This window comes from Glycine soja, chromosome 4 (assembly GCF_004193775.1).
Source record: "Glycine soja cultivar W05 chromosome 4, ASM419377v2, whole genome shotgun sequence".
Lineage (NCBI taxonomy): Eukaryota > Viridiplantae > Streptophyta > Magnoliopsida > Fabales > Fabaceae > Glycine > Glycine soja.
This window is the reverse complement of record NC_041005.1, coordinates 52,002,225-52,016,320: the sequence shown is the minus strand read 5'-3', so window position 1 is coordinate 52,016,320 and position 14,096 is coordinate 52,002,225. Positions and strand designations below refer to the sequence as shown.

The 14,096-nt window shown below is 31.7% G+C and overlaps 1 protein-coding gene across 5 annotated transcripts; it reads left to right on the top strand.

The window, feature by feature from the left end:
* Positions 1-2,620: 2,620 nt before the first annotated feature.
* Positions 2,621-14,096, top strand: LOC114410501 (putative methyltransferase At1g22800, mitochondrial). 5 transcript variants are annotated; one of them, XM_028374491.1, is made up of 12 exons: positions 2,621-2,813; positions 2,951-3,081; positions 9,427-9,728; positions 9,797-9,878; positions 9,940-10,078; positions 10,157-10,226; positions 10,596-10,660; positions 10,750-10,828; positions 11,191-11,278; positions 11,802-11,866; positions 11,988-12,077; positions 13,753-14,096. In XM_028374491.1, the coding sequence occupies exons 3-12, from the start codon at positions 9,525-9,527 to the stop codon at positions 13,864-13,866; spliced, it is 996 nt and encodes a 331-aa protein (XP_028230292.1). In that variant the 5' UTR covers positions 2,621-2,813; positions 2,951-3,081; positions 9,427-9,524; the 3' UTR covers positions 13,867-14,096. The 5 variants fall into 5 exon arrangements, with proteins under 5 accessions (XP_028230292.1, XP_028230291.1, XP_028230293.1 ...); XM_028374490.1 differs by having other exon boundaries at positions 2,951-3,158; XM_028374492.1 differs by lacking the exon at positions 2,951-3,081 and having other exon boundaries at positions 9,438-9,728.

The window sequence follows — 14,096 nt, the reverse complement described above, 5'->3', positions numbered from 1 at the left end:
TTGTCCTTAGTATAGAACACATGAACATCTTTGAATAGAGAAAAACCCTTAATTGCATCAAGTAACTCAGTAGGAGGACCCAACGCTTTTAATTATCTGTTTTAACACCCACTTGCTCATATTTTCAGTAATTAGTAATTAGAATAGCAAACACCATAGTTTTATTCGTGTCTATTGTCCTTTTATACAAATGTCTGCTTATTGAATGATGTTTCACTAAATGAAACAAGTTCCCTGAGTTTGATACTCGGTTTCTTACCGTTTTATTATTACTTGCATGACTCGGTACACTTACCGATAAGATTTCGCATCCATAATAACAAGTAGTACAGGGGCGGAACAATTAACGTAGTGTTAAGTAATCAATAAATGAGACACGCACAAATAAATCGAATGGGAATGGAAAGGGATAGAATAGAAGCGATGAATGCACTTAGTAATTAAGGGTGCGGGGTTAAAACATGGGAAAATAAATAAGTGAGACAATGATTTACAGTACACTATGAACTAACCAAACAAGGATAAATAAATAAAAAAATAACAATAGAGAAAAACTGAAAAAAGGTTGTGTAAATAGAAATTTTTACTTCATTTGGGCATGCCAAAAAAAGTGGGGGTGTGCATGTAAATGAAGGTGTAACTAGTGGTATTTATTTTATGTACAATTATTTTTATGAAAAAAATGGGCCAGGCCCAAAATGGAAGAAAAAATTGTATATGTGAAAATGGTGGTATCAATAGCAATTTTTTTTTTGTTTTCTTTTTTGCTTTTTATGATATAAAAAGATATGGACAACAAATATTTACAAAAAATAAATAAATTCTAAGAGTCTCACCAACACCCAAAGGTTCACCGACGAGTTGAAATGAAACATGAGACCAAAAGAAAAAGGAGAATAAGGAAGAGAAAAAGAGTAGAGAAGGAAAGAATGAGATAAAAGGAATACATCGAGGTCTCTCCCTTTTTCGTGACTCTAATGCCAAAGGACAGTGAGTTTCTTTTGCTTCCTCAAGATTTGTATCTCTTATTCTTTAGCTTTTTTTTTATAGTGTTATTTCTCCTTCTATTTTTTTATAATTCATATATGATAATTTTGTGATTAAATAACAATATAATTTGTGCAGATATCATTCATTTATTAAATTATAGTTGGAGAGGGTAAAATTATTAAAATTTATAAGTCATTTTTATTCATTTTAAAAGGATATATAGATATATAAAAGAGTATAGTTGATTGAGATCTTCTATTATCAAGAGAACCTTTAATACCACGGGATGACTTCCTTATCCAAACCTAAAGATGAAATATAATAACATATACAACAATTTTAGTAGTATAATCTTTTTTATATAATAGACATAACAATTTTAGTAGTATAAGAAATTTTACATGAAAGTTTATTTAAAAGTTTAATTTCTTTTCAAAATTTTTGTATCATTGATCAATCATAGATTTTTTTAGTATAACTTTTAAAATAATTATTATAAATTTGATAAAAAAAATTCAATATACTTACTATAAAAATTAATAAATTTATCATATATGATAATTTTGTGATTAAATAACAATATAATTGTGCACATATTATTCATTTATTAAATTATAGTTGGAGAGGATAAAATTAACAAAGTTTATAAGTCATTTTCATTTATTTTAAAAGAATATATAAATATATAAAATAATATAGTTTGCTAAGACTTTCTAATACCACGAGACCTTCTCCTTCTGGTCTCCTTCTAGTGTCACATGATGACAACCTTATCCAAACTCAAAGACGAAATATAATAAAATAATAGACATAACAATTGTAATAATATAAGAAATTTTATATAATAGATATATCAGTTTTAGTAGTTTATAAGTCATTTTCATTCATTTTAAAAGAATACATAAATATATTAAATAGTATAGTTTAACCTTCTAATTCCACTTGTCCGTCTAATACCACGCGATGACCTCCTTATCTAAATCGAGAGACGAAATATAATAATAGATAGAATAGTAGTTTTTAGTAATATAAGAAATTTTATATAATAGATACAACAGTATAAGTAGTATAAAAAGTTTTATATGAAAGTTTGTTCAAAAGTTTGATTTCTTATGAAAGATTTTGTATTATCAATCAATCATAAATTTTTTTAGTATAACTTATAAAATAATTATTATAAAAATTAATAAATTTATCATATATGATAATTTTGTGATTAAATAGCAATATAATTTGTGCACATTATATTCATTTATTCAATTATAGTTGGGAAATGTAAAATTATCTAAGTTTATAAGTCATTTTCATTCATTTTTTTGATAAATAAATTGTTGATCTAATTATATGGTTATAATAATTATATATTATTGATACATCGCTTAAACTATGATAAAATGAGAATTTTAAACATGGGAAAGGATGAAAGAAAGTGGGAATGGAGATACCTATTTTTTTAGTGATCCAACTTCTTATATTCACCAAAAAGTTATTGTGATTTTTTATACTTTTTCTTACCATTTTTATATTTTTTGACATGTTTTACTTTTTAATTTAACAACAATTTCAATAGTTAAAAAAAAAAACAACGAAGTGGAGCCACCCGTGCTTATACACGGTTAACTGAGTTCTAATTAACTAAAACAGGAGAATTTGGAAATTCTCACAGGCACACACTGCGACCCCACTCTCCCTGGCAACCCTAGCTCCCACTCTCTTGCCCGCGACCCTAGCTCTCCCACTCTCGCTCGACGCTGGTTCCGCTTGCAACCCTTGCTCGCGGTGGTTCAGAGCAATCTCTCTCGCACGCACGGTGGTCATAATTGGTTCATCTCTCTTCCCATCTCAGAGATCAATAATTTGTGTTTCATTTTTTCTTTGATTGTTGTTTCAATTTTGATTTTATTGATTTATATTTTGTTTTCTATTTCATTGATTTGTTTTTCACTGATTGATTTCTTAGTGGGTGTGGATTTGGATGAGTTTGGGGTCGAGCTAGGTGGTGGGCACCGTGTGTTTGTGAATCTGCATGAAAGGGAAAGTGAGAAATAATTGATTGATTGGTGCGGAGTATACATGCCGCAATTCTTTCAAGTCAGTATGTTTGATGCATTTGTACTTGGGTATCTAGTTTTTCAGTTTTGGTTTGAAGACATGCACATAGATACAGGGTGAGGCTTTATCTCCTTTGCAAAACAGGGCAAATTCCGAATAGGCCAAAGTATGAATTATTGGTAGTGTGTGCTAAGGTTTGAGTTGATTGTTACTGTTTTGTTTCGATTGAGGCATTGAATCTTTGTTGTTTTTGTGCCTATCTTTGTTATGTGTTAATTCTAATCTTGAAAACATACAAATCTATACATCATAAGTTTTAATCTAATGCAACTAACATACTAATCTACTCTTGAATTCTCATAAATTTGGTGGGAACAAAATTAGAAAACAGAGAATGACATCACATAAATAATTTAGATAAAGATTTAGTAGATTTCCTTCAGAATGGGATACCCAAATGACTGCATAAAATGACTAGAGAAAAGCGTACCTTAGCAACCTACTTTTCCAAGTTCACAGACTGAAATCATAGAAACTGCAAAATTGGATTAAATTGCCTACGATTAGATTACCAAGATTGGATTAGATTAACAAAATCAGATTAAGTCGTTGTAGACTTGTGGTTATAATTCATGAGTATAGGACAAAAATTGTTGACTACCTGCACTTCAAGAAGCTGGCTTTTGAACTCTGAAAAGGAAATAGTATTAATTGTTTCTGCTGGATATTGGACCTGGATGACTCAACAGCAAACATAAGTTAGTAAGCCATGTCTTATCTGTAACAACCGTGATCACATGAATCAGACAGCCCATTGCAGAGGATATAAATGATAGAACAATACAGATACAGAAGTTCCTGGACCAAGTGGAAAAATATAATCCATTTTTTATTTCATTATTGAAGCACTTTTCCCCATTTCTGCAATTACCCTGTGTTTGGATGGGGGATTTAAAAATTACTTGGAAATTTAAATACACAGCATTTTGATTGCCTTGATTTAAATTTCTTTTATTTGTAAATATTTTGTTTGGATGAGGCAATTCAATTTCTTGTATTTTAATTTCCTTGTTTGGACAAAGTAATTCAATTTCAATGAAATTTAAGTTTCCATTTTTAAATATTTATTTTAAAATTAAAATTTCAATATTGAATGAAAATAAATATGAGTCATTTTTTAAATAGTTAAATATTCAAAACAAATTTAATGTTATAAATATATAATAATAATTTTTTTTAATATTTAATAATTAAATAATCAAAATAATTGTAATGCTAAACAATTTTGAATCTTACACAATATTCTTGTAGTAACACACAAAAAAAACTTGGATTAAATAATACTGTAAAATTAAAAGATGAATGATATGTAATTCCTTATTCTTGCTAAAAAAAATTAATTACCTAGTCTCTTAATAATTTTAAAAAACATATTAAAATTAAATAATTATGTAATTTAATGATAATTATCTCATACAAAATTCAAATGATATTAATTTTAATGGAAGAAAATACTTCAATCCATGTCAACATCTAAAATCATATATCATCAACATTGATATCACTTCACTTATAATATTCAATAATTCACGAATTATTTTACAAATTAGAGGATCCAAAACAAACAACATAATCAAACAATTTTAGAATAATAAACTTTTTTCTCTTGCTTTGTAAGAATACAATTCCTCTCTATTCCTTGCTCACGATAACCTGACATAGAAGAAACAAGATAATATAAGTCACAACAGGAAAGACAAATAACTACAGGGAAAATATCAAAGATAAATAACTATAGTGAAAATATAAGTTAGAGTAATTGCATTGTTAACTATGCTAGGATCCATTTCTTCTCAATCCAAATTGCATGATAATGATATACGATAATATTTTGAGATTTAAAACAAATATGTAGATAAAAAATGTAAATAAGCTCTAAATTTTAATGCCCATATTTTTCTACATTAGGTGTGTCACAAGCAAGAGCCTAGAGGTTAACTTTAGCAGAATATAAATTGGATGACAAGAAATGTCTCTTAACTATATATACACAACAAAAAAAGAAGTCAAAAAAAGAAGTTTTTTCTTTTTTCTTTTTGGGTTTGATTAGACACCTTTAATCAAAATCTGTGGAGTATTCCCCAAGCTCAACACAAATGTTTTGATTGAGAAGACACAAGTCCTAGAGCTAATGCCAATTAGAATCTCAAATAGTTCAAATAGAGGCATAAGGTCTCTCCCAAAATAAAAAGTAATGATGTAAATGTAGCTATAAAGTTGACTATCATTTTCCACTACAAAGCAAAAGTGAAAATATAATTATTCAAGAATGGGGTACAAAGGAACATTTCAACCAGACGAAGCTTACAAATTTATATGTTACAAACTCTGTATATAGTCCACCCCAAGAATTTCATCAAATATCTTATTTTTTATGTTTTAAAATTTAACCTATGTATTTAAGGTGTAAGTATAACTTAGCTGATAATATAAACTCAAAATAAAAACTTTAATATATCAAGAATGTAAGGATCTTTAGCACGCCCAATTCTGGCTTTCGGGTGAGTGTTTTCTCTCCATCATCTATTTCACTGTGCTTTTACTAATTTCAAATTCATCATCAATAGTCCTGACATGTTTGTAAAGCTTAAACATGTATTTACTCTATTATGTCTGTAGAGAAATTTATCAGAGGGAACAAATAACAAATGTCATTCAGCCTCCAATGAATTTAACTTCATCATCTACCTAGTAGTGGTCCACATTTAAGTAGTAGCATAATAGGTCAGTTGAGATATTGAGGAGTTTACAAATATCCTGAGTGCCTTACTTTTTGCCTAACCATCTTTTCATCAATTGCTATTGACCTTGGCCAGAAGTTTTCTTCATTAAATTTTTGGTTAATTTATGGGACTAAACAGCAGCATAGGGGATCCGCTCCTTTTAACCCGAATTTTTTTCTTCTAGAAATGAGGAGGATTGCAGGATCAAAGAATTAAGTATGTTCTATCTATGGTTTCATCTATAAGGAAGCATTTTAGAACATAATAAGGTAAAAGGCAATGCTGCAGGCTGCATCAACAAGAAATACCTACCATGATTGATATTGATTATATGCAAATATCAACATCTTTAGTTACTTACATCTGTCCAGAAGTCAGTACATTGGGTAGCTTCTTGCAGCTCATGAATGATTTTAACTTTTAAGAGAATAACTCTAAATTTAACAAGCCATTTTTAGTTTCTTTTTTCCAATAATAATGTCGACAGGAAAGTTTGAATTTATAAACCAAATTAACAAATCTACTAACTCTAACTTACAATAATGCAATAAGCACATATTTATAGTTTTAAGCCATGCTGGCTTTTCGTCTTTAGACTAAATTTTTTTCTAAATAAGACAAAATCAGTTTCATCAGGCACCATCCTTTGTTCACCTACGCAATAACTCAAATCTGATTAATTCTTCTAAAAAACATACCCTTGTCTGTTCTGCAAAGAATGCCCTCTATCAAGCACATGCTCAAATCGGAGGCATGGGTGGGTTACAAAGCTAGATTTATAAACCAAAGTTCTTATAGAAGAATAAACACAAGCACCTACAGTGCGTGGTCTGTTCCTAACAAATTTGCAAAAATGCCCACAGTACAGATTAACGAAATCAAACAATGAGCAACGAAATCAAACAATGAGTATCCACAGTACAAAACCAATGAAATCAAACAACTAAATAAAAAATAAATCACAAATTAAAGAAAAAAAATGAACACACCATGGCACTGTGAGAGTGGGTCGAAATCGCAAGGGGAACTTACTTGAGAGAGCTAGGTGTGGTGCGTGAGGGTGGCTGAGAGGGAGAGAGAGGTACGGAGAGAGCTAGTGTGGTGAGAGGGAGAGAGCGTGCTAGCGTCGTGAGAGAGAGCGTGCGGCTGAGAGAGAGCTATTATCGTGAGAGTGGCTGAGACTTGAGAGGGAGAGATAGCATGTGGCTGAGAGGGAGAGAGAGCCTGAGAGTGGCTGGAAATTTTAATTCCTCTATTTTTGGTGAGAATTTGAAATCCTGCCAATTTACTTTATTAAAATGCTTCAAAAAAATGATGACATTTTAATTACTTCTAAAATACCTTATCCAAATAGATCATTTTACAAGGAATCATTTTAATATCTCAGTTAAAATACTTTACTCACTTTAATTACTCCATCCAAACACGTTAATTTTGTGGACATCATATCCAAAAACACAAGTTCCTTTGAGAAAGAAACACCTTTTGCTGAGGCTGCTCTCATGGAGATCCCTCACCAGGTTGTGTTTCTTCCTGTGTTGGTTGGTGCATTTCTTAATCAATATTTCCAATCTCTTGTTATATTTGGCATGCAGGTAAAGTCAATATTTTATAATTGCATTATTAAGCATAGGCAGCTTGCTGCTGGCTACCTTTTTTGTGAATGTTGGTTCAATTTCACATATCTGCTGTATCACATAGATACCAGGGCAGATATTGAGTTTTTAGAAATGAAGATTACACTTTTATTTCATTTTCTGGTTCAGTACGTAACAATGTCACTCTCAAAAAGCTAGATATCTTGAAACACCGTCATTTACCAAATACATGTTGACAATTTTTTTTTTGCAAATTATTAAGAACAGAAACATAAACTTGAGTAATTAGATAGCAATTTGTTATGCATATTATAAAAATGAATGCACTAAAATAATTCTGTAATTGACTGTTCAAAACTGTAAGATTTAATGCATTTTTATCTAACTAAAATTGTGTTTGAATAGGTAGAGTGTATGCCAGATTTTAACATTGAATTATTCTTTCTTTTTAACACCACATATTCTGATTGTTCAGACTTCAGTGACTATTCCCTTGCATTGAATGTTCTTTAAATGTGGTTACTACAAGTGTTCTCACATCTTTCGCAAACTCAAACCCTTGACTTGAATGAGACCTCTTTGATTGAACACTTCTACCAAATCTTGTGACAGACTCTGCTGTGAACAATTGATTGAGTATCATTCTTTGTTTTCTTGTTTTCCTCCTATTATTTAATCTGTTTCCTTGTCTGTTCTCTCTATTTTTTCTATATTTTGTAAGAGACACTCTACTCCTTTGTTCTGTGTGTCTATCTATTCCTATGTGTTGTTAGTCTCTACTTCTCTTTGTTCTCTGTTCTGTCCTTTCTGATTTAGGATTAGTGGTTCTCTAATAGAGTTTTGTGAAAGAGAGCGATTGAGAGTGAGGAAGATATTATTATTCAACCCATGTCTTCAATCAATACATGCTCAGTTTATATACAGCTTAACAAACATAACAGAACTAACTGAGTAACTAACTGTAGTTATTTAATTAATATAGTTAACTAAATTAACATTTTTTCTTAATTCATGTGAATTTGTTAAAATGGTGCTATATATAGGGATGTGTATGTTGTATATTGCACGTACATGCGATGATTGAATAATGAACAAAACTCAATTTGCCATTATTGTCCCTGTATTTTGAGGTATTATATTATGAATCTTTGTATTTTTTATTTGTCTTTTGTCATGTTATTTTGCCATGTATACTTATATTCATATTTAGGGGTGACAAAAAAAGTTGAATTGACAAAGTTAAGTCATCTCATAATCAATCCGCAAACATTTATAGTAATAGTGTCCCATCATATCATGCAAGACTCCATTTTTTTAATACGGAAAGGAAGTATAAACTTGAATTGAGATTATTCTGCCAACATTAGAGAATGTTGATTCAGAAGGAATTAATACATGAGTACGAGAAAATTATTTTTCAAAAAAGACATGTTAGTGTATAAAATTTTAAATTATCAACAAATTAGGAATCATAATAGATTTAACTTTTAAGGTGATTATTATTAAATTCAATTAATGTATTTTTTGATAATTGAAGAAATCACCTTGTTGATAGACATGCAAGGATTTATGATGATAGACCATAAAATAATCCAAAAGGAATATATTAAGATATAAAAACTTCACATCCAAGTTCCTACCCTTTTGCATTTTGTACTCATCATTATTTATTGTGGTTTATGTGCTTCTCTCTCAATGGTAAAATGAAACTAATGAATGATCAATTTTTATGGTAACTTTTAGAGATAAAAACAAAAGGATAAAAATGATAAGTTGGTCCATAAGCCCAGCACCCAGCACATGAAGTTCACTTTTGCCTTATAGATTTATCATGTTATTCTTTGTGTCATGTCATAAAAATAGTGATAACTTCAAAGTTCAAAAGACTAAAGTGATAATTTACCTTTAATTAAGCTCCAATTCTTATGAAATGAAAATGAATAAATATCTATTTTGTTCCTTAAAATTGTTAGAGGCTAACAGGATGGAAAATTTGAATTTAGTCCATCTGCAGTTTAGTTTGTTCCCGGTGGGGCAATTCACACGCTACCCATGAATCCCATTTTGATTTGCTTGTTGGAGGCGGAGAATTGAGAAGAAAATGAGAGCAGTGTCCCTTTGGCTTCGGCGCAAACACCAATTGCCGTTGGCATTGGCATTTCGCAGATTCTCGACATCTAATTCGAAGGTGAAAATCTTTGATCGCGAGTTGAAGCGCACACAACGTGACCGAGCCGCATGGTTGACTCCCTCACACGACCCTCTTCTTCACACCGTCGCTCAAAATCTCTTGGACCGCTTGCAGGTTCCTTTAGTTACTTAGCTTCCCTTCCCTTCTAAATTCCAACTTCAATTCTCTTTGTTGTTGTTTAGGACTGTAAGAAGACTTTTCCAACTGCGCTATGCTTAGGAGGCTCATTACAACCTATCACGCGCTCTCTTTCTGCTCCTCCTGGTATCTATCTCACTCTCCACATGCTATTAGCATTATATTATGATTAATTGATTGATCCCAGCCCCAGGTGGCGTGGAAAAGCTTATTGTCATGGATGCCTCCTATGATATGCTTCAAGCCTGTAAAAATGCTCACCACAATGCCACCGTTGAGACCCACTTTCTTGTTGCTGACGAAGAGTTTCTTCCTATCAAAGAAAGGCAATTATAATTGATTTTATTTCATGTCACGCTTTTCTGTTTTGGATTGTTCTTACTTATATATTGGTTTGTTTGCAGCTCTGTGGATTTGGTTGTTAGTTGCTTGGGACTACACTGGACTAATGATCTGCCTGGAGCAATGATACAGGTTACTGCCTTCTTTCTTTTCTAATGTTGTCCCTTAAATTCAACCATACTTATTAGGCTTAAATATGTTTTAGGTCCCTAATATAAAAAAATTGATGCATTGTATCCCTAATATATCAAAACTTTTGTGTTGAATCTCTGTCATTAGTTAAGTAATGATTTGACACCTTATGAACATATCTTCCTAATATAATCAGGGGCTGAGATGGTATCACGTCATCACTTAATTGACGGTAAGGACTTAAAGCAAAAGTTTTGATATATCAGAGATCCAATGCAATGGTAAAATTTATTAGGGACCCAAACACAGACCTAAAACATATTTAAGCATACTTATTATTATCTGATTTTTTATTTTTATGTTTTGCAGTCTAGATTGGCATTGAAGCCTGATGGCTTATTTTTAGCAGCTATTCTTGGTGGAGAAACATTAAAGTGACAATGTTTATTTTTATTTCTTGAAATTTCTTTGGAACAGAAATGGATGGGGGCATTCTAATTAATGATATTTGTGCTGCTACCAGGGAGCTCAGAATAGCTTGTACGTTGGCACAAATGGAGCGTGAAGGAGGGATCAGTCCCCGAGTATCACCTTTGGCACAGGCATGTTATTGCAAAAGTATTATCTCCTGATTTGTTTATTTATCAGTTAAGATCAACTATATTTTGAATTAATACTTTACTGTCTCTTTTGAATAGGATGATGTGGTTGTGTTACTTGTCATTGTCTGTTGGCAATGCCATCATGAATTCCATGATTTTGTGTGAAAGTAACTTTATTTTGAAGCAAATAGGTTGGTCTAATATATGCCCATCATGGAAATATTAGTCTTGCCTGCTTCTTAAAGACCAGTTAGTTAATCTGGCTTGTTGTAGCTTTAATGGTTGTATTGAAGACTTGTATTTTTTGTCAAAATAGTATAAGAAAGCTGGAACTGAGCAGACATTCTGTCCTCCATTTTCAGGTTCGAGATGCTGGGAATCTTTTGACTAGGGCAGGTTTCACCCTTCCAGGGGTTGATGTTGATGAGTATGTAGTTAAATATGAAAGTGGTGAGAAATTTCATTTGATTTAATAATTGAATTATTCCACGTGCGTGACATGAATTAAATGAATTATGAGTGCGTCCTAAATTTTTTGCTACATATATTCTTCCTTAGTTTGGAATTTCAGTTCTGGTAGATGACCAACGACTGAGATATGAGCATGGTAACTTTTATTGCTTACTGGTAGGTGCATAGTAAGTAAAGGCCATAAGACTAAAGATCACCACATAGACAATATGTGCTAAAAAGAATATCCACTGTGGGAATAACACAATTTCCACTTCACAAGGAGGACTTATAGAAAATGTTTAAAAGCTAAGAGAGTGAGGGAATGCTGGCAGAAAACCAAGAAAGGAATAGTGGTTGTCATTTTCAATTTCTGTATGGTTTTATAATTAAATTTTATATTTTACACATATATGAATTGTTTCAAGTTGTTACTTATTCATTGAATAATGTGTGAATTTATTGCCTCATTCAACTCGTGATACATTTTTGTAATGGTGATTCTTGTCTCTGTTTTGTGCAGCTCTGGAGCTTATAGAACATCTCCGTGCAATGGGTGAAACAAATGCTCTTTATCAAATGAACAATGTAAAGTATTTTTTTTTTTCTTTTCATACCAATGGATATTAAATACAATTTCCTTGTATCAAATGTTGTGCCTTGGATGTTGTATTACATTTCTGAAAAGAGGTTATGCATGTATGAACAGATCCTAAAGAGGGACACAGCGTTAGCAACTGCAGCTATTTATGATTCAATGTTTTCTGCAGAAGACGGCACTGTACCTGCAACATTCCAGGTAATCAAAATAGAGGATTTATTCATAGCAAAACCAGTAGTGTAGTTTATATCAAAGCCGTCTCTTTCTAATTGTGTTTTGCAAACCAGACATGTCCCTAAATCAGTAAGGAGAGAGGTTTAAGCATTTGAGGTCAAACTGTGTTTCTTTGGATGCACATTTATATTCATATAAGTTATGCCACTGTGCTTTTTCATATATTAAGGGGTGCTGCAGATGATTGGTAGGATTGAGGGTGCCAACATAGTTGGGACTTGGGATCCTTCTTCAAATTATGATGCATTTACACTCTTTTACTTAAAAAGAAAAAAGTTATGCCAATGTGTAAAATGTATATCACGTATATAAGTAAAATCATATAGAAAAAATTCAGTTTTATCTCCTGCATAATCAATTTGTTTCATACACATACAATATATGTCAACAAATTACAGAGTACACAACACTAAAATAAACTATATCTAGCATGATCTAAGTGCTTCAAGACCAAGTAATGCACTGCCACAATATGCATAAGAGGTTTGTGAAGGAATGAATTATTTTTACTTATTGTAGCCTTGTAGGTTTAATGGGACGAAAGATATTGGGAAAAACCTAAGTCCCATATTAGTTAGAGATAAAGTCAAGATAGAGTATATAAGTGAGAGACAACCCTCACCCTGAGTTAGCTTTTGACGTTGAGTTAGGTTGAAACTCACATTCTAAGATGGTATTAGAGCATATTTAAGATTCATTCAATGGGTTACCCACCGTATTATTCACGCACCAAGTCCATAAGTACTGGGCGTGAGAGGGTGTATTGGGAAAAATCCAAGTCCCACATTGGCTAGAGATAAAGTCAAGATAGAGTATATAAGTGAAGGGCAACCCTCACCCTATGAGCTAGCTTTGGGGATTGACTTAGGTCCAAACTCGTATTCTAAGATATGTATATGCTTGTCCATGGGAGTTATTTATTTTTACTTATAGTAGTGTAGGTTTATGAGGCGATTGCTACTTGTTTTGATCCAAATGAATTAAGAAATCTAGTCAATTCATGCGATTTTAGATTACCATGACATGGTTTAGCTCAAAAGGCAGAATCCATGACCTTTGATTAAAAAAAAAATTGCCGAACCAAGTAAATTGTGATCAGTTTGCATGGGAGGTGACTTGCATTTGATTTTTGTGCGTTTTTCTCTTAGGTTAGGGGTATTGGGTTTGCAAATATATTTTTTTATTATTATTCAGAAGAAAATGTCCTGACCATCTCTCTTAAACTTTTTATAAATTAACTCCTGTCAAAATCAATGAACATCTATAGGGGAGTGGTAGTAGTGGATTGAACTGATAGTCCGGTATATATGTGGAAGTGAAAGTGTAAATCAGTAGGATCGTTATTGTTGCCTCTTTGTCTCAGTTAAGGGCATGAAAAAATATCCCCATGGGGAAAGTTAGCTACAGCATGTAAAAGTTGCATCCTCAGAAACGACAAATTCACAATACATATGCTCTCTTTATGCTTCAACAAAAATGGAATGTTATAACATTACTAAAAATTGTAAAATTGTTTGGTAAACCAACTTAAAACCAGTGAAAAAAATGGGACTTGGAACAATTTTGGATCAGTTGAAGTTATAATTTACAACTAATTATGAAAGATGGGCGTTATATGGTCATTGATCTGCCTTTGTAGGTTATATACATGACGGGGTGGAGAGAACATCCTTCTCAGCAGAAAGCAAAAAGAAGGGGATCAGCCACTATATCTTTCAACGATATTCAGAAGCAATTTGGAAGCCAAAATTGATTGTCCTTCCCCTTATTTTTCACTCTGCATATTTTAGTTTAATTAATATACTTGGCGCATTGTATGTGTGGGTATACTCTTAAATGGTTGACTTCATGTAAAATATGAGTTTGACATTATGAAATATTATTTTCTTTTGATTTAATTACTATATAGTTTAGATATTAAGAAATAGAAATGTGTCCCAATGGATTTACAGACATTCTTCAGTATCCAGATCGATTTTCACA